The sequence below is a fragment of the Tachyglossus aculeatus genome, chromosome 4, assembly GCF_015852505.1.
Source record: "Tachyglossus aculeatus isolate mTacAcu1 chromosome 4, mTacAcu1.pri, whole genome shotgun sequence".
Classification (NCBI taxonomy): domain Eukaryota; kingdom Metazoa; phylum Chordata; class Mammalia; order Monotremata; family Tachyglossidae; genus Tachyglossus; species Tachyglossus aculeatus.
The window spans coordinates 133,990,270-134,014,176 of NC_052069.1; the positions used below are offsets into that span (position 1 = coordinate 133,990,270).

Sequence of the window (23,907 nt, forward strand, 5' to 3'; positions counted from 1 at the left end):
CGTATATATGTTTGTACATATTTATTACTCTATTACTCTATTTATTTATTTATTACTCTATTTATTTATTTATTTATTTATTTTACTTGTACATATCTATTCTATTTATTTTATTTTGTTAGTATGTTTGTTTTTTTTTCTCTCTGTCTCCCCCTTATAGACTGTGAGCCCAATGTTTGGTAGGGACTGTCTCTATGTGTTGCCAATTTGTACTTCCCAAGCGCTTAGTACACTGCTCTGCACATAGTAAGCGCTCAATAAATATGATTGATTGATTCAATCAATCAATCAATCAATCAATCGTATTTATTGAGCGCTTACTATGCTATGATTGAATAGCTAATAACACCGGTATGTGTTAGGCGCTTACTTTGGGTCCAGCACTGCGCTAAGCGCTGGGGTGGATCCAATTCAATCGGGGCGGACACAGTCCCTGTCCCACGTGGGGGTGGGAATAATAATAATAATAATTGTCCTTCCCAAGCGCTCAGTACAGTGCTCTGCCCACAGTAAGCGCTCAATAAATACGATGGGATGAATGAGTGAAGAATGCTAACAGTGGTACTTGTTAAGCGCTTAGTCTGTGTCGAACACTGTGCTAAGCGCTGGGGGGGATCCAACTGAGTCGGGGTGGATGCAGTCCCCCCGTCCAATGTGGGGGGAAAAAAGGGGGAGGGGGTCCCCGCCGCCGTCGCCCCCCGAGGTTCAACTTGGCCTGTGGGAATAATAATAAAATAATAATAATAATAATAATAATAATGGCATTTTTTAAGCGCTTACTATGTGCAAAGCACTGTTCTAAGCGGTGGGGAGGTTACAAGGTGATCAGGTTGTCCCACGGGGAGCTCACCGCCTTAATCCCCATTTTACAGATGAGGGAACTGAGGCCCAGAGAGGTCCAGTGACTGGCCCAAAGTCACCCAGCTGACAGGTGGCGGAGCCGGGATTAGAACCCGTGACCTCTGACTCCAAAGCCCGGGCTCTTTTCCACTGGAGCCACGCTGCTTCTCTCGGGCGTTGTGTTAATAATAACGACAGTAATAATTACAGTGGTATGTGTTAAGCGCTTACTTTGGGTCAAGCACTGTGCTAAGCGCTGGGGTGGATCCAACTGAATCGTGGTGGACACAATCCCTGTGTCCCACGTGGGGGAATAAAGGGGAAGGGGGTCCCCGCCGCCGTTGCTCCTTGAGGTCCAACTCGGCCTGTGGGAATAATAATAATAATAATAATGCAGTATGTGTTAAGTGCTTACTTTGGGTCAAACACTGTGCTAAGCGCTGGGGTGGATCCAACTGAATCGAGGTGGACACAATCCCTGTGTCCCACGTGGGGGAATAAAGGGGGAGGGGGTCCCCGCCGCTGTTGCTCTCTGAGGTCCAACTCGGCCTGTGGGAATAATAATAATAATAATAATAATAATAATAATAATAATAATACAGTATGTGTTAAGCGCTTACTTTGGGTCAAACACTGTGCTAAGCGCTGGGGTGGATCCAATTGAATCGAGGTGGACACAATCCCTGTGTCCCACGTGGAGGAATAAAGGGGAAGGGTGTCCCTGCCGCTGTTGCTCTCTGAGGTCCAACTCGGCCTGTGGGAATAATATTAACAATAATAATAATAATAATAATAATAATAATAATAATAATACAGTTTGTGTTAAGCGCTTACTTTGGGTCAAGCACTGTGCTAAGCGCTGGGGTGGATCCAACTGAATTGTGGTGGACACAATCCCTGTGTCCCACGTGGGGGAATAAAGGGGAAGGGGGTCCCCGCCACTGTCGCTCCTTGAGGTCCAACTCGGCCTGTGGGAATAATAATTATAATAATAATGATAATAATAATAATAAGAAGAAGAATAAAACAGTTTGTGTTAAGCGCTTACTTTGGGTCAAGCACTGTGCTAAGCACTGGGGTGGATCCAACTGAATCGAGGTGGACACAATCCCTGTGTCCCACGTGGGGGAATAAAGGGGAAGGGGGTCCCCGCCGCTGTTGCTCTCTGAGGTCCTACTCGGCCTGTGGGAATAATAATAATAATAATAATAATAGTAATAATAACAATAATAATAATAAAACAGTTTGTGTTAAGCGCTTACTTTGGGTCAAACACTGTGCTAAGCGCTGGGGTGGATCCAGTTGAATCGAGGTGGACACAATCCCTGTGTCCCACATGGGGGAATAAAGGAGGAGGGGGTCCCCGCCGCCGTCGCTCCCTGAGGTCCAACTCGGCCTGTGGGAATAATAATAATAATAATAATAATAATAATAATAATAATAATAATAATAATAATAAAACCCAGTTTGCGTTAAGCGCTTACTTTGGGTCAAACACTGTGCTAAGCGCTGGGGTGGATCCAATTGAATCGAGGTGGACACAATCCCTGTGTCCCACGTGGGGGAATAAAGGAGGAGGGGGTCCCCGCCGAGGTCCTACTCGGCCTGTGGGAATAATAATAATAATGATAATAATAGTGATAATAATAATAAAATATAGTATGTATTAAGCGCTTACTTGGGTCAAACACTGTGCTAAGCGCTGGGGTGGATCCAATTGAATCGGGGTGGACACAGTCCCCGTCCCACGTTGGGGAATAAGGTGGGAGGGGGTTCCCGCTGCCGTCACCTTCCGCGGTCCGATTCGGCCCATGGGAATAATAATAATAATAATAATAATAATAATAACAATAATAATAATAATAACAAGCGCTTACTTTGTGCCGAGCACTGTGATAAGCGCTGAGGTGGCTCGAATGATTCTGACCGTATTGAGGCCTGTCTCTTTGCTCTGTTTTGCCGTCTGTCTCCCCCCTTCTAGACTGTGAGCCCGCTGTTGGGTAGGGACCGTCTCTAGATGTTACCGACTTGTCCTTCCCAAGCGCTTAGTACAGTGCTCTGCACACAGTAATTGCTCAATAAATACGATTGATTGATTAATTGATTAATTGTGAGCCCGTTGTTGGGTAGGGACCGTCTCTATATGTTGCCAACTTGTACTTCCCAAGCGCTTAGTACAGTGCTCTGCACACAGTAAGCGCTCAATGAATACGATGGGATGAATATAGCTATAATCCTATTTATTCTGACGGTATTGACACCTGTCTCCATGCTTTGTTTTGTCGTCTGTCTCCCCTTTCTAGACTGTGAGCCCGTTGTTGGGTAGGGACCGTCTCTATACATTGCCGACTTGTCCTTCCCAAGCGCTTAGTCCAGTGCTCTGCACACAATAAGCGTTCAATAAATACGACTGAATGAATGAATGAGTGTGTCTTTATTTCTTTCGATGTCTGTCTCCCCTCTTCTAGACTGTGAGCTCGTGGTGGAAAGGTACTGTCTCTATCTGTGGCCGAATTGTCCTTTCCAAGCGCTTAGTCAGTGCTCTGCGCACAGGGAGCGCTCAATAAGTACCATGGAATGGCTGAATGAAGAGTAAGCGCTCAAGGAATACGATGGAATGAGTGAATGAATAAATGTGTCTATTTCTTTTGCTGCCTGTCTCTCATCTTCTAGACCGTAAGCCCGTTGTTGGGTAGGGACTGTCTCTATCTGTGGCCCACTTGGACTTTCCAAGCGCTTAATCCAGTACTAGGCACACAGGGAGCGCTCAATAAGTACCATGGAATGACTGAATGAATGAAGAGTAAGCGCTCAAGAAATACTTTGGAATGAATGAATGTGTCTATTTCTTTTGCTGTCTCTCATCTTCTAGACTGTAAGCCCGTTGTTGGGTAGGGACTGTCTCTGTCCGTGGCCCACTTGGACTTTCCAAGCGCTTAGTCCAGTACTCGGCGCACAGGGAGCGCTCAATAAGTACCATGGAATGACTGAATGAAGAGTAAGCGCTCAAGAAATACTATGGAATGAGTGAATGAATGAATGTGTCTTTATTTCTTTTGCGGCCTGTCTCTCATCTTCTAGACTGTAAGCCCGCTGTTGGGTAGGGACTGTCTCTATCTGTGGCCCACTTGGACTTTCCAAGCGCTTAGTCCAGTGCTCTGCGCACAGGGAGCGCTCAATAAGTACCATGGAATGACTGAATGAAGAGTAAGCGCTCAAGAAATACGATGGAATGAGTGAATGAATAAATGTGTCTATTTCTTTTGCTGCCTGTCTCTCATCTTCTAGACCGTAAGCCCGTTGTTGGGTAGGGACTGTCTCTATCTGTGGCCGACTTGGACTTTCCAAGCGCTTAGTCCAGTACTCGGCGCACAGGGAGCGCTCAATAAGTACCATGGAATGACTGAATGAAGAGTAAGTGCTCAAGAAATACGATGGAATGAATGAATGTGTCTTTATTTCTTTTGCTGTCTGTCTCTCGTCCTGTAGACCATAAGCCCGTTGTTGGGTAGGGACTGTCTCTATCCGTGGCCCACTTGGACTTTCCAAGCGCTTAGTCCAGTACTAGGCGCACAGAGAGCGCTCAATAAGTACCATGGAATGACTGAATGAAGAGTAAGCGCTCAAGAAATACGATGGAATGAGTGAATGAATGAATGTGTCTTTATTTCTTTTGCTGTCTGTCTCTCATCCTCTAGACTGTAAGCCCGTTGTTGGGTAGGGACTGTCTCTATCCGTGGCCCACTTGGACTTTCCAAGCGCTTAGTCCAGAACTAGGCGCACAGGGAGCGCTCAGTAAGTACCATGGACTGACTGAATGAAGAGTAAGCGCTCAAGAAATACTTTGGAATGAATGAATGTGTCTTTATTTCTTTTGCTGTCTCTCATCTTCTAGACTGTAAGCCCGTTGTTGGGTAGGGACTGTCTCTATCTGCGGCCCACTTGGACTTTCCAAGCGCTTAGCCCAGTGCTCTGCACACAGGGAGCGCTCAATAAGTACCATGGAATGAATGATTGAATGAAGAGTAAGCGCTCAAGAAATACTATGGAATGAATGAATGTGTCTTTATTTCTTTTGCTGTCTGTCTCATCTTCTAGACTGTAAGCCCATTGTTGGGTAGGGACTGTGTCTGTCTGTGGCCCACTTGGACTTTCCAAGCACTTAATCCAGTACTAGGTGCACAGGGAGCGCTCAATAAGTACCATGGAATGACTGAATGAAGAGTAAGCGCTCAAGAAATACTATGGAATGAATGAATGTGTCTTTATTTCTTTTGCTGTCTGTCTCTCATCTTCTAGACCGTAAGCCCGTTGTTGGGTAGGGACTGTCTCTATCTGTGGCCCACTTGGACTTTCCAAGCGCTTAGTCCAGTACTAGGCGTACAGGGAGCGCTCAATAAGTACCAGGGAGTGAATGAATGAATGAAGAGTCAGCACTCAAGAAATACGATGGACTGAATGACTGACTGAATGGAGTCCCGTGGGGAATAAAGGGGGGGGCGGGGGGGTCTCGGATGGCGCCGCTGGGTCGGCACCTGGCGCCCGGAGGGGACGCCCCTCCCCCCCTCTGGGGGTCTGGGTGTGAGTCTGGGTGTGTCTCTGCGTGTGTGTGGGTCTGTGTGGGTCTGTGTGTCTGTGTGTCTCTGTGTGTGGGTCTCTGTGTTGGGGGGGTCTCTGTGGGTGTGGGTCTGTGTGCGTCTCTGTGTGAGGGTGGGTGTCTCTGTGGGTGTGTGGATCTCTGAGTGTGTGTGTGTGGGTCTGTGTGTGGGTCTCTGTGTCTGTGTGGGTCTCTGTGGGTGTGTGTCTCTGTGTGTGTCTGTGTGTCTCTGTGTCTGTGCGGTTCTCTCTGTGTGTGCCTGTGGGTCTCTGTGGGTGTGTGTCTCTCTGTGTGGGTCTCTGTGGGTGCCTGTGTGTCTCTGTGGGTGTGTGTCTCTGTGTCTGTGCGGGTCTCTCTGTGTGCCTGTGTGTCTCTGTGGGTGTGTCTCTGTGTCTGTGTGGGTCTCTGTGGGTGCCTGTGGGTCTCTGTGGGTGTGTGTGTCTCTGTGTCCGTGTGGTTCTCTGTGTCTGTGCGGGTCTCTCTGGGTGTGCCTGTGTGTCTCTCTGGGTGTGTGTCTCTGCGTCTGTGTGGGCCTCTGTGGGTGCCTGTGTGTCTCTGTGAGTGTGCGTCTGTCTGTGTGTGTCTGTGTGTCTCTGTGTCCGTGTGGGTCTCTGTCTCTGTGTGGGTCTCTCTGTGGGTGCCTGTGTGTCTCTCTGGGTGTGTGTCCCTCTGTCTGTGTGGGTCTCTGTGGGTGCCTGTGTGTCTCTGTGGCTCTCTGTGTGTGCCTGTGTGTCTCTGTGTCTGTGCGGCTCTCTCTGTGTGTGCCTGTGTGTCTCTCTGGGTGTGTGAATCTCTGTCTGTGTGGGTCTCTGTGGGTGCCTGTGTGTCTCTGTGGCTCTCTGTGTGTGCCTGTGTGTCTCTGTGTCTGTGCGGCTCTCTCTGTGTGTGCCTGTGTGTCTCTCTGGGTGTGTGAATCTCTGTCTGTGTGGGTCTCTGTGGGTGCCTGTGTGTCTCTGTGGGTGTGTGTCTCTCTGTCTGTGTGGGTCTCTGTGGGTGTGTGTCTGTCTGTGTGGGTCTCTGTGGGTGCCTGTGTGTCTCTGTGAGTGTGCATCTCTCTGTGTGTGTCTGTGTGTCTCTGTGTCCGTGTGGGTCTCTGTCTCTGTGTGGGTCTCTGTGGGTGCCTGTGTGTCTCTGTGGGTGTGTGTCTCTCTGTCTGTGTGGGTCTCTGTGGGGGTGTGTCTGTCTGTGTGGGTCTCTGTGGGTGCCTGTGTGTCTCTGTGTCTGCGCGGGTCTCTCTGTGTGTGCCTGTGTGTCTCTGTGGGTGTGTGTCTCTCTGTGTGGGTCTCTCTGTGTGTGTGTGTCTGTGCGTGTGTGTGTGTGTGTGTGTGTGTGTGTGCCCCTCCCCTCCCCTCCCCGTCCCGTCCCCTCCCCCGTGGGGCGGTCGGTCGGTCCAGCGGGCGCGGCCGGCGGGGCATCATCATCATCAGCAGCAGCAGCAGGAGCAGGAGCAGGAGCAGCAGGAGCAGGAGGGAGGCCCTCCCGGAGGAGGCGGCGTCGGAGGCGTCGGCCCGGAGCGATGCGGGGCCTCGGGGGTGCGGGGGGGCCCGGCCCCACGCCCCCGGCCTAGAGGGAGCCCCCCCCAGCCCCTCCCCTCCCCCATGGACCCCCATGGACCCGGGACGCCCCCTGCTCCCAATCCCCCCCCCTCCTCCCAATCCCCCTCCCACCATCCGCTTCGGCATCGACCGCATCCTCGGGGGTCCCGGGGGTCCCGGGGGTCCCGGGCCCCCCCCCCCCGGGACCCTTCGCCCGCCCCCCGCCGCCCTACGGCGGCCCGGGCCCCGGCTGCTCGCTCAACGCCCTGCCCGCCGCCTACAGCGCGGGGCCCGGGGCCCCGATCCGCGTGCCCGCCCACCGGCCCCTGCCCGCCCCGCCCGGGCCCTGGATGGACGCCCCCCGACGCCTCGCCAAGGACCGCCTCGCAGGTCAGTCCCCACCCACGCCCCAACGCTTAGCACAGGGCGGAGGCCATTGGGGAGGCGCTCGCTAGGCTCCCGAGCGCCCAGTACGGTGCCCCGCACAAGGGAACCGCTCAGGAAACGATCATCATAAGCCTGATGGTATTTGGTTAGGCGCTTACTAGGTTCCCAAGCGCTCAGTACGGTGCCCCGCACAAGGGAACCGCTCAGGAAACGATCATCATAAGCCTGATGGTATTTGGTTAGGCGCTTACTAGGTTCCCAAGCGCTCAGTACGGTGCCCGGCACAAGGGAACCGCTCAGGAAACGATCATCATAATGATGATAATAATAATGGCATTTATTAAGCGCTTACTATGTGCAAAGCACTGGTATTTGGTAGGCGCTTACTAGGTTCCCAAGCGGTCAGTACGGTGCTCGGCACGCGGGAACCGCTTAGGAAACGATCATCATAAGGATGATGGCATTGGGTAGGCGCTTACTAGGTTCCCAAGCGCTCAGTACGGTGCCCCGCACAAGGGAACCGCTCAGGAAACGATCATCATAAGCCTGATGGTATTTGGTTAGGCGCTTACTAGGTTCCCAAGCGCTCAGTACGGTGCCCGGCACAGGGGAACCGCTCAGGAAACGATCATCGTAAGGATGATGGTATTTGGTTAGGCGCTTACTAGGTTCTCAAGCGCTCAGTACGGTGCCGGGCACAAGGGAACCGCTCAGGAATCAATCCTCCTAATAATGATGAAGGTATTGGTTAAGCGCTTTCTAGGTTCCCAAGCGCTCAGTACGGTGCCCGGCACAAGGGAACCGCTCAGGAAACGCTCATCGTAAGGATGATGGTCTTGGTTAGGCGCTTACTAGGTTCCCAAGCGCTCAGTACGGTGCCTGGCACAAGGGACCCGCTCAGGAAACGATCATAATGGCATTTATTAAGCGCTTACTATGTGCAGAGCACTGTGGTATTTGGTAGGCGCTTACTAGGTTCCGAAGCGCTCAGTACGGTGCCCGGCACAAGGGAACCGCTCAGGAAACGATCATCGTAAGGATGATGGTCTTGGTTAGGCGCTTACTAGGTTCCCGAGCGCTCAGTACGGTGCCTGGCACAAGGGAACCGCTCAGGAAACGATCATCATAATGATGATAATAATAATGGCATTTATTAAGCGCTTACTATGTGCAAAGCACTGTGGTATTTGGTAGGCGCTTACTAAGTTCCCAAGCGCTCAGTACGGTGCCCGGCACAAGAGAACCGCTCAGGAAACGATCATCCTAAGGATGATGGCATTGGGTTAGGCGCTTACTAGGTTCCCAAGCGCTCAGTACGGTGCTCGGCACGCGAGAACCGCTCAGGAAACGATCATCGTAAGGATGATGGTATTTGGTAGGCGCTTACTAGGTTCCCAAGCGCTCAGTACGGTTCCCGGCACGCGGGAACCGCTCAGGAAACGATCATCATAAGGATGATGGTCTTGGTTAGGCGCTTACTAGGTTCCCAAGCGCTCAGTACGGTGCCCGGCTCAAGGGAACCGCTCAGGAAACGATCATCATAATGATGATAATAATAATGGCATTCATTAAGCGCTTACTATGTGCAGAGCACTGTGGTATTTGGTAGGCGCTTACTAGGTTCCGAAGCGCTCAGTACGGTGCCCGGCACAAGGGAACCGCTCAGGAAACGATCATCGTAATGATGCTAATAATAATGGCATTTATTAAGCGCTTACTATGTGCAAAGCACTGTGGTATTTGGTAGGCGCTTACTAGGTTCTCAAGCGCCCAGTACGGTGCCCGGCACAAGGGAACCGCTCAGGAAACGATCATCCTAAGGATGATGGTATTGGTTAGGCGCTTACTAGGTTCCCAAGCGCTCAGTACGGTTCCCGGCACAAGGGAACCGCTCAGGAAACGATCATCATAATGATGATAATAATAATGGCATTCATTAAACACTTACTATGTGCAAAGCACTGTGATATTTGGTAGGCGCTTACTAGGTCCCCAAGCGCTCAGTACGGTGCCCGGCACAAGGGAACCGCTCAGGAAACGATCATGATAAGGATGATGATATTAGTTAGGCTCTTACTAGGTTCCCAAGCGCCCAGTACGGTGCCTGGAAGAAGGGAACCGCTCAGGAAACGATCATCATAAGGATAATGGTATTGGTTAGGCGCTTACTAGGTTCCCAAGCGCTCAGTACGGTGCCCGACACAAGGGAACCGCTCAGGAAACGCTCATCGTAAGGATGATGGTATTGGTTAGGCGCTTACTAGGTTCCCAAGCGCTCAGTACGGTGCCCGGCACAAGGGAACCGCTCAGGAAACGCTCATCATAATGATGACAATAAAAATGGCACTTATTAAGCGCTTACTATGTGCAAAGCACTGCGGTATTTGGTAGGCGCTTACTAGGTTCCGAAGCCGTCAGTACGGTGCCCGGCACAAGGGAACCGCTCAGGAAACGATCATCAGAAGGATGATGGTATTTGGTTAGGCGCTTACTAGGTTCCCAAGCGCTCAGTACGGTGCCCCGCACAAGGGAACCGCTCAGGAAACGATCATCATAAGCCTGATGGTATTTGGTTAGGCGCTTACTAGGTTCCCAAGCGCTCAGTACGGTGCCCGGCACAAGGGAACCGCTCAGGAAACGATCATCGTAAGGATGATAATAATAATGGCATTTATTAAGCGCTTACTATGTGCAAAGCACTGTGGTATTTGGTAGGCGCTTACTAGGTTCCCAAGCGCTCAGTACGGTGCTCGGCACAAGGGAACCGCTCAGGAAACGATCATCATAAGGATGATGGCATTGGTTAGGCGCTTACTAGGTTCCCAAGCGCTCAGTACAGTGCCCCGCACAAGGGAACCGCTCAGGAAACGATCATCATAAGCCTGATGGTATTTGGTTAGGCGCTTACTAGGTTCCCAAGCGCTCAGTACGGTGCCCGGCACAGGGGAACCGCTCAGGAAACGATCATCGTGAGGATGATGGTATTTGGTTAGGCGCTTACTAGGTTCTCAAGCGCTCAGTACGGTGCCCGGCACAAGGGAACCGCTCAGGAATCAATCTTCCTAATAATGATGAAGGTATTGGTTAAGCGCATTCTAGGTTCCCAAGCGCTCAGTACGGTGCCCGGCACAAGGGAACCGCTCAGAAAACGCTCATCGTAAGGATGATGGTCTTGGTTAGGCGCTTACTAGGTTCCCAAGCGCTCAGTACGGTGCCTGGCACAAGGGACCCGCTCAGGAAACGATCATAATGGCATTTATTAAGCGCTTACTATGTGCAAAGCACTGGTATTTGGTAGGCGCTTACTAGGTTCCCAAGCGCTCAGTACGGTGCTCGGCACGCGAGAACCGCTCAGGAAACGATCATCATAAGGATGATGGCATTGGTTAGGCGCTTACTAGGTTCCCAAGCGCTCAGTACGGTGCCCGGCACAAGGGAACCGCTCAGGAAACGATCATCGTAATGATGCTAATAATAATGGCATTCATTAAACGCTTACTATGTGCAAAGCACTGTGGTATTTGGTAGGCGCTTACTAGGTTCTCAAGCGCCCAGTACGGTGCCCGGCACAAGGGAACCGCTCAGGAAACGATCATCCTAAGGATGATGGTATTGGTTAGGCGCTTACTAGGTTCCCAAGCGCTCAGTACGGTTCCCGGCACAAGGGAACCGCTCAGGAAACGATCATCATAATGATGATAATAATAATGGCATTCATTAAACGCTTACTATGTGCAAAGCACTGTGATATTTGGTAGGCGCTTACTAGGTCCCCAAGCGCTCAGTACGGTGCCCGGCACAAGGGAACCGCTCAGGAAACGATCATGATAAGGATGATGATATTGGTTAGGCTCTTACTAGGTTCCCAAGCGCCCAGTACGGTGCCTGGAAGAAGGGAACCGCTCAGGAAACGATCATCATAAGGATAATGGTATTGGTTAGGCGCTTACTAGGTTCCCAAGCGCTCAGTACGGTGCTCGGCACAAGGGAACCGCTCAGGAAACGATCATCGTAAGGATGATGGCATTGGGTAGGCGCTTACTAGGTTCCCAAGCGCTCAGTACGGTGCCCGGCACAAGGGAACCGCTCAGGAAACGATCATCATAATGATGATAATAATAATGGCATTTATTAAGCGCTTACTATGTGCAGAGCACTGTGGTATTTGGTAGGCGCTTACTAGGTTCCCAAGCGCTCAGTACGGTGCCCGGCACAAGGGAACCGCTCAGGAAACGATCATCATAATGATGATAATAATAATGGCATTTATTAAGCGCTTACTATGTGCAAAGCACTGTGGTATTTGGTAGGCGCTTACTAGGTTCTCAAGCGCCCAGTACGGTGCCCGGCACAAGGGAACCGCTCAGGAAACGATCATCCTAAGGATGATGGTATTGGTTAGGCGCTTACTAGGTTCCCAAGCGCTCAGTACGGTTCCCGGCACAAGGGAACCGCTCAGGAAACGATCATCATAATGATGATAATAATAATGGCATTCATTAAACGCTTACTATGTGCAAAGCACTGTGATATTTGGTAGGCGCTTACTAGGTCCCCAAGCGCCCAGTACGGTGCCCGGCACAAGGGAACCGCTCAGGAAACGATCATCCTAAGGATGATGGCATTGGGTTAGGCGCTTACTAGGTTCCCAAGCGCTCAGTACGGTGCTCGGCACGCGAGAACCGCTCAGGAAACGATCATCGTAAGGATGATGGTATTTGGTAGGCGCTTACTAGGTTCCCAAGCGCTCAGTACGGTTCCCGGCACGCGGGAACCGCTCAGGAAACGATCATCATAAGGATGATGGTCTTGGTTAGGCGCTTACTAGGTTCCCAAGCGCTCAGTACGGTGCCCGGCTCAAGGGAACCGCTCAGGAAACGATCCTCATAATGATGATGGTATTGGTTAAGCGCTTACTATGTTTCGAAGCGCTCAGTACGGAGCCCGTTGTTGGGTAGGGACCGTCTCTACATGTTGCCACTTATACTTCCCAAGCGCTTAGTACAGTGCTGTGCACACAGTAAGCGCTCAATAAATGCGCTTGAATGAATGAATGAATGCTCGGCAAGTGCTAGCGGTAAGCGCTCAGTAAGCAATCATCATCATGATGATGGTATTGGTTAAGCGCCTACTATGTTCCCAAGCGCTCAGTACGGTGCTCGGCACGCGGTAAGCGCCCAGTAAATAATCAAAATGATGGTATTTGTTAAGCGCTTACTATGTTCCCAAGCGCTTAGTTCAGTGCTCGGCACGCAGTAATTGCTCAGTAAATAAAAATAATAACGATGGTATTTGTTAAGCGCTATATTCCCAAGCGCTAAGTACAGTGCTCGGCACGCAGTAAGCGCTCAGAAAATAATCATTTGCACATAGTGAGCACTTAAATACCATTATTATTATTATTACATTATTATTATTATTATTATTATTATTATTATTATCATTATTATTATTCCACCCCAGCTCTTACTCTACCCCCTCCCCCGATCTCCCCCTCCTCCTTCCTCTGCCCCCTCCCCTTCGCCCTCCCTCTGCCCCTCCAGAGGGTCCTGGGTTCTAATCCCGCCCCCGGCACTTGTCTGCCGGGTGGCCTTGGGCGAGCCACTTCGCTTCTCCGGGCCTCAGTTGCCTCATCTGTAAAATGGGGATTAAGAATAATAATAATAATAATAGTGATGATGGACTGTGAGCCCCACGTGGGGCAACCTCATTGCCTTGTATCTTCCCCAGCGCTTAGAACGGCGCTTTGCACATAGTGAGCGCTTAATAAATACCATTATTATTATTAATTATTATTATTATTATTATTATTATTCCACCCCAGCTCTTACTCTACCCCCTCCCCCGATCTCCCCCTCCTCCTTCCTCTGCCCCCTCCCTCCCTCCCTCCCCTTCGCCCTCCCTCTGCCCCTCCAGAGGGTCCTGGGTTCTAATCCTGCCCCGCCATTGGTCTGCCGGGTGGCCTTGGGCGAGCCACTTCACTTCTCCGGGCCTCAGTTGCCTCATCTGTAAAATGCGGATTATTATTATTATTATTATTATTATTAATAATAGTAATAATAGTGATGATGGACTGGGAGCCCCACGTGGGACAACCTCATTGCCTTGTATCTACCCCAGCGCTTAGAACGGCGCTTTGCACACAGTGAGCGCTTAACAAATATCATTATTATTATTATTATTATTATTATTATTATTAATTATTCCACCCCAGCTCTAACTCTACCCCCTCCCGCGATCTCCCCCTCCTCCTTCCTCTGCCCCCTCCCTCCCTCCATCCCCTTCGCCCTCCCTCTGCCCCTCCAGAGGGTCCTGGGTTCTAATCCCGCCCCCGCCACTTGTCTGCCGGGTGGCCTTGGAGCACTTCGCTTCTCCGGGCCTCAGTTGCCTCATCTGTAAAATGGGGATTAATAATAATAATAATAATAGTGATGATGGACTGTGAGCCCCACGTGGGACAACCTCATTGCCTTGCATCTACCCCACCGCTTAGAACGGCGCTTTGCACATAGTGAGCGCTTAACTGTTATTATTATTACTATTATTATTATTGTTATTATTTTATTATTATTATTCCACCCCAGCTCTTACTCTACCCCCTCCCCCGATCTCCCCCTCCTCCTTCCTCTGCCCCCTCCCTCCCTCCCCTTCGCCCTCCCTCTGCCCCTCCAGAGGGTCCTGGGTTCTAATCCCGCCCCCGCCACTTGTCTGCCGGGTGGCCTTGGGCGAGCCACTTCTCTTCTCCGGGCCTCAGTTGCCTCATCTGGAAAATGGGGGTGGAGACAGGGTCCCACCCGATTGACCTATATCCCCCCCCGGCGCTTAGCACAGTGCCTGGCACCAGGGGAGTGCCGGAGAAGCAGCGTGGCTCGCTGGAAAGAGCCCGGGCTTTGGAGTCAGAGGTCGTGGGTTCAAATCCCAGCCCCGCCAACTGTCAGCTGGGTGACTTTGGGCACGTCACCGCTCTGGGCCTCAGTGACCTCATCTGGAAAATGGGGATGAAGACTGGGAGCCCCTGTAACGTCCCCAGCGCTTAAAACAGTGCTTTGCATTCATTCAGTCGTATTTATTGAGCGCTTACTGTGTGTAGAGCACTGTACTAGGCGCTTGGGAAGTACAAATTTGCACATAGTAAGCGCTTAATAAATGCCATCATTATTTATTATTATTACCCACTCCCTTCCTCCTGAGTTTCCTACCCCCGTCCATGCCCAGGGCCCTAAGCCCACCCTCCCTCCCCCATCAGCCGGTCCCTCGATAAGCGCTTAGTCCAGTGCTCTGCACACAGTCATGGAAAGAGCCGGGGTTTTGGAGTCAGAGGTCATGGGTTCGAATCCCGGCTCCACCGACTGTCAGCTGTGTGGCTTCGGGCAAGTCACTTCACTTCTCTGTGCCCTCAGTTCCCTCATCTGGAAAATGGGGATGAAGACCGTGAGCCCCACAGATCACCTTGTAGCCCCCCTCCCCAGCGCTTAGAACAGTGCTTGGCACATAGTAAGCGCTTAACAAATGCCATCATTATTAATAAACACGATGGAATGAATGACTCGTATTGATCGAGCGCAGAACACTGTGCGGAGCGGTGGGGAGAGGATTTTATAGAGGAGCCGGCAGACAGGACGAGTTTACGGTGTAGAGGGGGAGGTGGGCGGGAAAATCAATCGATCATCATCAATCGTATTTATTGAGCGCTTACTGTGTTCAGAGCACTGGACTAAGCGCTTGGGAAGCACAAGTTGGCAACATATAGAGACGGTCCCTACCCAACAGTGGGCTCACAGTCTAGAAGGGGGAGACAGACAACAAAACAAAACATATGAACAAAATAAAATAAATATAAATAGCAAATCCATTCGTTCATTCAGTCGTATTTATTGAGCGCTTACTGTGTGCAGAGCACTGTACTAAGCGCTTGGGAACTACAAGTTGGCAACATTCATTCAATCGTATTTATTGAGCGCTTACTGTGTGCAGAGCACTGTACTAAGCGCTTGGGAAGCACAAGTTGGCAACATATAGAGACGGTCCCTGCCCAACAGTGGGCTCACAGTCTAGAAGGAATAAAAAATAATAAGAAATAAACGTTATGGGGGAGAACAAGGCCCACCGTCACCCCTCCCCCCTATAATAATTAATTAATCAATCCTATCCCCCTCCTCCCCCCCATCTTACCTCCTTCCCCTCCCCACAGCACCTGTATATATGTTTGTACAGATTTATTACTCTATTTATTTTACTTGTACATATTTATTCTATTTATTTTATTTTGTTAATATGCTTTGTTTTGCTGTCTGTCGCCCCCTTCTAGACTGTGAGCCCGCTGTTGGGTAGGGACCGTCTCTATATGTTGCCGACTTGGACTTCCCAAGCGCTTAGTACAGTCCTGCACACAGTAAGCGCTCAATAAATACGATGGAATGAATGAATGAATGAATACGATGGAATGAATGAATGTGCAGAGCCCCGGCCTAAGCGCTTGGGAAGGACAAATCGGCATAACGGGGGTTGAGCGCTTACTATGGGCCGGGCCCTGTGCTAAGCGCTGCGGTGGGCGCCAAGAAATCACGGCCTTTCATCCATTCATTCCACCGTATTTATTGAGCGCTTACTGTGCACAGAGCACTGTACTAAGCGCTTGGGAAGTCCAAGTTGGCAACATATAGAGACGGTCCCTACCCAACAATCAATCAATCAATCAATTGTATTTATTGAGCGCTTACTATGTGCAGAGCACTGTACTAAGCGCTTGGGAAGTACAAATTGGCAACACATAGAGACAGTCCCTACCCAACAACGGGCTCACAGTCGAGAAGGGGGAGACAGACAACAAAACAAAACATATTAACAAAATAAAATAAATAGAATAGTAAATATGTACAAGTCAAATAGAGTAATAAATCTGTACAAATATATATACAAGTACTGTGAGTTCATGCATTCAATCGTATTTATAGAGCACTGTACTAAGCACTTGGGAAGTACAAGTTGGCAACATCTAGAGACGGTCCCTACCGAACAGTGGGCTCACAGTCGAGAAGGGGGAGACAGACAACAAACAGAACAAAAGATATGAACAAAATAAAATAAATATAAATAGCAAATTAATTCATTCAATCGTATTTATTTAATCAATCAATCAATCAATCATATTTATTGAGCACTTACTGTGTGCAGAGAACTGTACTAAGCGCTTGGGAAGTACAAGTTGGCAACACATAGAGACGGTCCCTACCCAACAGTGGGCTCACAGTCGAGAAGGGGGAGATAGACAACAAAACAAAACATATGAACACAATGAAGTAAATAGAAATAGCAAATTAATTCCCTCATTCAATCGTTTTTATTGAGCGTTTACTGTGTGCAGAGCACTGTACTAAGCGCTTGGGAAGTCCAAGTTGGCAACATCTAGAGCCGGTCCCTACCCAACAGCGGGCTCACAGTCTAGAAGGGGGAGACAGGCAACAAAATAGAACATATGAACAAAATAAAACAGATAGAATAAATATGTACAAATAAAATAGAGTAATATGTACAAGTAAAATAAATAGAGTAATAAATCTGTACAAACATCTATACAGGCGCTGTGGGGAGGGGAAGGAGGTGGGGCCGGGGGGATGGGGAGGAGGAGAGGAAAAAGGGGGCTCAGTCTGGGAAGGCCTCCCGGAGGAGGTGAGCTCTCAGGAGGGCTTTGAAGGGAGGAAGGCCCTCCCTCCGTCCCCTTCAATCAGTCGTTCGATCGATCGACCGATCGATGGTGTTTCTTGAGCGGTGACTGTGTGCAGGGCCCATGAGGAGATGGTGGCAGACGGGGTCCCTGCCCACGGGGGGCTTCCAGTCGGGGGGGGGGGGGGCGGCGGTGATTCCAACAGCGGGCTCACAGTCTAGAAGGGGGAGACAGAGAACAAAACAAAACATATTAACAGAATAAAATAAATAGAATAGATATGTACAAGTAAAATAAATAGAGTAATAAATACGTACAAACCTATATACGGATCCCCAAGCCCCGCCCACCCCACCTCACAGAGCCCCGCCCACCACTCCACACAAGCCCCGCCCCTTTACCTCAGACCCGCCCACCCCGCCTCACAAGCCACGCCCCTTACCGCAGACCCGCCCACCACCGGTCACAAAGCCCCGCCCACCCCACAAAACCACGCCCCTCACCGAAGCCCCGCCCACACTTCCTCACAAGCCCCGCCCCATTACCCCAAGCAGCCCACCCTCCCCACAAGCCCCGCCCCTTGTCCCAAGCCCCGCCCACACATCCTCACAAGCCCCGCCCCATCACCCCAAACCACGCCCCTTATACCGAAGCCCCGCCCCTTCCTCCGTGCATCTTCCCCCGCCCCTTTCCGTGGCTCAGCGGAAAGAGCCCGGGCTTTGGGGTCAGGGGTCGCGGGTTCAAATCCCGGCTTCGCCGATTGTCATATGGGTGACTTGGGGCAAGTCACTTCACTGTTCTGGGCCTCAGTTCCCTCACCTATAAAATGTGGATGAAGACTGTGAGCCCCCCGTGGGACAATCTGATCACCTTGTATCTTCCCCAGCGCTTAGAACAGTGCTTTGCACACAGTAAGTGCTTAATAAACGTCATCATTCTTCTTCTTCTTTCCCCCGAGCCCCGCCCGGCCCTCACCCCCGTCATGACCCGCACCGTCTCCTCACCCCGCCACGTGACCCGCCCGGCCCACTGCCCCGCCTTCCCCTTCCCCCTGCCACATGTTCCGCTCTCCACCTCACCCCGCCACGTGACCCGCCACGCCCACTCCCCCTCCTCACCCCGTCACGTGACCAACCCCGCCTCACCCCCGCCACTTGCCCCGTTCTCCTCTCACGCCGCCCCTTGCCCCGCCCCTCCGCCTCACTTAGCCCCGTGCTCTGCCCCGCCCACTGCCCCGCCCTTCCCCTCACTCCGCCACGTGCCCCGCCCATTGTCCCGCCCTTCCTCTCACTCCGCCACGTGCCCCTCCCTGCCCCTCACCCCACCACGTGACCAGCCTCCTCACCCCGCCACACGCCCCGCCCTTCCACCGCTCCCCCGCCACGTGCTCCACCCTTACATCTCACGCTGCCACGTGCCCCGCCCCTCCCCGCCCATTGGCCCTCCCTTCCCCTCACCCCGCCACGTGACCATCCTCCTCACCCGCCACGTGCCCCGCTCCGCCCATTGTCCCGCCCTTCCCCTCACCCCGCCACGTGACCCGCCTCCTCACCCCACCACGCGTCCCGCCCGTCCACCTCGCCCCCGCCACGTGCCCCGCCTCCTCACGCTCCCACGTGCCCCGCCGCTCCGCCTCACCCCGCCCCGTGCTCCGCTCCGCTCATTGCCCCGCCCTTCCCTCACCCCGCCACGTGACCATCCTCCTCACCGCGCCACGTGACCAGCCTCCTCACCGCGCCAAGTGCCCCGCCCCTCCACCTCACCCCGCCCCGTGACCCGCCTCCTCGCGTCGTCACGTGCCCCACTCACCTCACGCCGCCACGTGACCCACTCTTCCACCTCACCCCTGTCCCGTGACCCGCCTCACGTCGTCACGTGCCCCACCCCTCCTCTTACGCCGCCACGTGCCCCTCCCTTCCCCTCACCCCGCCACGTGCTCCGCTCCTCATTGCCCCGCCCTTCCCCCCCCCCACCCCGCCAGGTGACCAGCCTCCTCACCGCGCCAAGTGCCCCGCCCCTCCACGTCACCCCCGCCACGTGACCCGTCTGCTCACATCGTCACGTGACCCACTCCTCTCACGCCGCCACGTGCCCCGCCCGTCCACCTCACCCCTGCCACGTGACCGCCTCCTCACCCCGACACGTGCCCCACTCCTCTATCTCACGCCGCCACGAGGCCCCGCCCCCTCCCTCGTCACGTGACCCGCCCCGCCCCCACGTCCTCCCGCCCCGCCCCTTCCGGTTCCCCCTCCCGCGCGGGCCCGTCGCGGGCGGGACGGTGCGTGCAGCCGGGGCTTTCCTCCCGTCCCCTCAGCGGCGCTGACGCCGTTCCCCGGGGCTCGGCGCGTGGGCCACCCGTATCAGAACCGGACGCCGCCGAAGCGGAAGCGGCCGCGCACCTCCTTCTCGCGCGCCCAGGTCCTGGAGCTGGAGCGCCGCTTCCTGCGCCAGAAGTACCTCGCCTCGGCCGAGAGGGCGGCGCTCGCCAAGGCGCTGCGCATGAGCGATGCCCAGGTCAAGACCTGGTTCCAGAATCGGCGCACCAAGTGGCGGTGAGGACGCGGCGGGCGGAACCAAACGGCCGAAGGCGCGGGGGGGGTGTGTGGGGGGGCGGACGGTACCAAGTGGTGGGGGACGGGTGAGGTGTGAGGGAGGGTGAACCAAGTGACGGCAAGGCGGGGGGGGCAGGAGTGGGGCGGAAGGTACCACGTGGCGGGAAAGGCGGGGGGCAGTGCGGGGCGGACGATACCAAGTGGTGCGTGAAGCCCTGGGGGGTGGGGGACGGGTGAGGTGTGAAGGAGGGTGAACCAAACGGCGGCAAGGTATGGGGGGGGGAGGAGTGGGGCGGAATGTACCACGTGGCGGCAAAGGCGGGGGGGGGCGGTGCGGGGCGGATGATACCAAGTAGTGGTTGAGGCCCCGGGGTGGGGGACGGGTGAGGTGTGAGGGAGGGGGAACCAAGTGGCAGCACGTGGGGCGGGGGGAATGGGGCTGAAGGTACCATCGTCATCACCATCATCATCAATCGTATTTATTGAGCGCTTACTATGTGCAGAGCACTGTACTAAGCGCTCGGGAAGTACAAATTGGCAACATAGAGAGACAGTCCCTACCCAACAGTGGGCTCACAGTCTAAAAGGGGGAGACAGAGAACAAAACCGAACATACGAACAAAATAAAATAAATAGAATAGATATGTACAAGTAAAATAAATAGAGTAATAAATATGTACAAACATATATACAGGTGCTGTGGGGAAGGGAAGGAGGTAAGATGGGGGGGATGGAGAGGGGAATAGGGGAATAAGGGGGAGAGGAAGGAAGGGGTTCAGACTGGGAAGGCCTCCTGGAGGAGGTGAGCTCTCAGCAGGGCCTTGAAGGGAGGAAGAGAGCGAGCTTGGCAGATGGGCAGAGGGAGGCCATTCTAGGCCCTGGGAGGACGTGGGCCGGGGGTCGACGGCGGGACGGGCGAGAGCGAGGGACGGTGAGGAGGTTAGCGGTGGCAGAGGAGCAGAGGGTGCGGGCTGGGCTGGAGAAGGAGAGAAGGGAGGTGAGGTGGGAGGGGGCGAGGGGATGGATGGACGGCCTTGAAGCCCAGGGTGAGGAGTGTAGGCTAGGCCGGGGGGAGGTATGGGGCAGGTGACACATGGTGAGGCTCGGGGGTGGCGGGCGAGGTGTGAGGGAGGGCGAACCACGTTGTGGCTAGGTTCGGGGGGGGGGGGGTGGAATGGGGCGGAAGGTACCAAGTAGCGGCCAGGCCGGGGGGAGGTGCGGGGCGGATGATACCAAACGGTGGGTGAGGTGCGAGGGAGGGTGAACCACGTGGCGGCGAGGACGGGACGGGAAGGGAGGAGTGGGGCGGAAGGTGCCAAGTGGCGGCAAGGCCGGGGGGAGGCGCGGGGCAGGCGATACCAAGTGGGTGAGGCTGGGGGGGGGGAGGAGTGGGGCGGAAGGTACCAAGTGGTGATGAAGCCCCGGGGGTGGGGTGGGTGAGGCGCGAGGCGGGGTGAACCAAGTGGTGGCGAGGCTGGGGGGGGGGGGAGGAGTGGGGCGGAAGGTACCAAGTGGCGGCCAGGGCGGGGGGAGGTACAGGGCAGAGGGCGCCATTCAGTCAGTCAATCAAGCCTATTGACTGAGCGCTTACTGTGTGCAGAGCACTGTACTAAGCGCTCGGGAGCGTCCATTAGAATAGACACATCCCCTGCCCACAACGAGGTGACAGTGTAGAGGGGGAGGTGCCGGGCAAGAGGGCAGCAGGTGGAGGGGAGGCCTGGTGGGGATGGCACCGAGGCCCGGGGGGTAGGGTGAACCGAGTGGTGCTTAGTACAGTGCTCTGCACGCAGTAAGCACTCAATAAATACGATTGGATGAATGAATGGTGGCAACCGCGGCTCCGCCATTGGTCGGCTGGGTGGCCCCGGGCAAGGCACTTCACTTACCTGTGCCTCGATTCCCTCCTCTATAAAATAATAATAATGGTATTTGTCGAGCGCTTGCCATGTGCCAAGCGCTGTTCTAATCAATCAATCAATCGTATTTATTGAGCGCTTACCGTGTGCAGAGCACTGTACTAAGCGCTTGGGAAGTGCAAGTTGGCAACATATAGAGACGGTCCCTACCCAACAGCGGGCTCACAGTCTAAAAGACTAAGATGGGGGTGAAGACTGGAAGCCCTCTGGGGGACAGGGGCTGCATCCAACTCGTTTAGCTCGTATCCGCCCCAGCGTTTAGTACGGCACCAGGCACACAGTAAGCGCTTAAACGCCATCGTTATTAGTACTGTTATTAAGTGGCGACAGGGCCCGGGGGAGGTGGGGGCCGAGGGCTCCAAAAGTGGTGAGGCCTAGCGAGGAGGAGGGCCGAGGTGTGAGGCAGGGCGATCCGAGGGGCAGAAATGGCGGGGTCGTGGGCCCAGCGGGGCACCGGGGAGTCCGTCCCGCCCTGCCCCGAGGTCGAGGATGCGTGGAGGGCGGCACCCTGGTCAATCAATTAATCAATCAATTGTATTTATTGAGCGCTTACTGTGTGCAGAGCTCTGTACTAAGCGCTTGGGAAGTCCAAGTTGGCAACATCTAGAGACGGTCCCTACCCAACAGCGGGCTCACAGTCTAGAAGGGGGAGACAGAGAACAAAACCAAACATACTAACAAAATAAAATAGAATAGATATGTACAAGTAAAATAGAGTAATAAATATGTACAAACATATATACAGGTGCTGTGGGGAAGGGAAGGAGGTAAGACGGGGGGGACGGAGAGGGGGACGAGGGGGAGAGGAAGGAAGGGGCTCAGTCTGGGAAGGCCTCCTGGAGGAGGTGAGCTCTCAGTAGGGCCTTGAAGGGAGGAAGAGAGCGAGCTGGGTGGATGGGCAGAGGGAGGGCATTCCAGGCCTGGGGGAGGACGTGGGCTGGGGGTCAATCAATCAATCAATCAATCAATCGTATTTATTGAGCGCTTACTATGTGCAGAGCACTGTACTAAGCGCTTGGGAAGTACAAATTGGCAACACAAAGAGACAGTCCCTACCCAGCAGTGGGCTCACAGTCTAAAAGGGGGAGACAGAGAACAGAACCAAACATACCAACAAAATAAAATAAATAGGATAGAAATGTACAAGTAAAATAAATAAATAAATAAATAAATAAATAAATAGAGTAAACAATATGTACAACCATATATACATATATACAGGTGCTGTGGGGAAGGGAAGGAGGTAAGATGGGGGGATGGAGAGGGGGACGAGGGGGAGAGGAAGGAAGGGGCTCAGTCTGGGAAGGCCTCCTGGAGGAGGTGAGCTCTCAGCAGGGCCTTGAAGGGAGGAAGAGAGCTAGCTTGGCGGATGGGCAGAGGGATTGGGGGCATTCCAGGCCCGGGGGAGGACGTGGGCCGGGGGTCGACGGCGGGACAGGCGAGAGCGAGGTACAGTGAGGAGATTGGTGGCGGAGGAGCGGAGGGTGCGGGCTGGGCCGGAGAAGGAGAGAAGGGAGGTGAGGTAGGAGGGGGCGAGGGGATGGACGGCCTTGAAGCCCAGGGTGAGGAGTTTCTGCCTGATGCGGAGGTTGATCGGTAGCCACTGGAGATTTTTGAGGAGGGGAGTGACATGCCCACAGCGTTTCTGGACAAAGACAACCCGGGCAGCGGCGTGAAGTATGGATTGAAGAGGGGAGAGACTGGAGGATGGGAGATCAGAGAGGAGGCTGATGCAGTAGTCCAGACGGGATAGGACGAGAGCTTGAACGAGCAGGGTAGCGGTTTGGATGGAGAGGAAAGGGCGGATCTTGGCGATGTTGCGGAGCCGAGACCGGCAGGTTTAGGTGACGGCTCGGATGTGAGGGGTGAACGAGAGAGCGGAGTCGAGGACGACACCGAGGTCCCCGCTGACGACGGGGCGGCCCGGCTTGTCCCCGCACAGGCGTCAGACGGCGGAGGAGAGGGAGGCGGAGCGGCACCGGGCCGGCCGGCTGCTGGTCCAGCTCGGGCAGGACGCCCTGGCCCGGCCTCTGCCCCTGGCCCGGCCCCGGCCCCCGCTGGCCCCGGACCCGCTCTGCCTGCGCAACTCGTCGCTCTGCGCCCTGCAGCGCCTGCAGCCCTGGGCCGAGGACCACAAAGTCGCCTCCGTGTCCGGCCTGGCCTCGCTCGTCTGACCCCCCCGCCCCCCGGTCCGGGACGCCCGGCGGAGCCCCGGGGCCCGGCGACGGATTGCGGAATAAAGTGACGGAGGAGCCGTGGGTCCGTGTGGAGCGCCGGTTCTGTGCGGCCCGCCGCGACGCCCCGGCTAAACTCGGGTCCGTCCGGGGGTGACCGAGAGACCCGGGGCGGGTGGGGGGGGTTCGTGTGCCCGCTTCCACGGAGGACCCCCCCCGACCGACCGACGGGCTGGATCTCA

The 23,907-nt window shown here is 54.0% G+C and overlaps 1 protein-coding gene across 1 annotated transcript; it reads left to right on the top strand.

Moving 5' to 3' along the window:
- The first annotated feature begins 5,354 nt into the window (after window positions 1-5,354).
- On the top strand, window positions 5,355-23,805 carry TLX2 (T cell leukemia homeobox 2). Its single transcript, XM_038745722.1, has 5 exons — window positions 5,355-5,431; window positions 7,256-7,362; window positions 19,005-19,142; window positions 19,338-19,575; window positions 23,434-23,805. Exons 1-5 carry the CDS (start codon window positions 5,355-5,357, stop codon window positions 23,663-23,665), a joined length of 792 nt encoding a protein of 263 aa, XP_038601650.1. The 3' UTR covers window positions 23,666-23,805.
- Window positions 23,806-23,907: the final 102 nt, after the last annotated feature.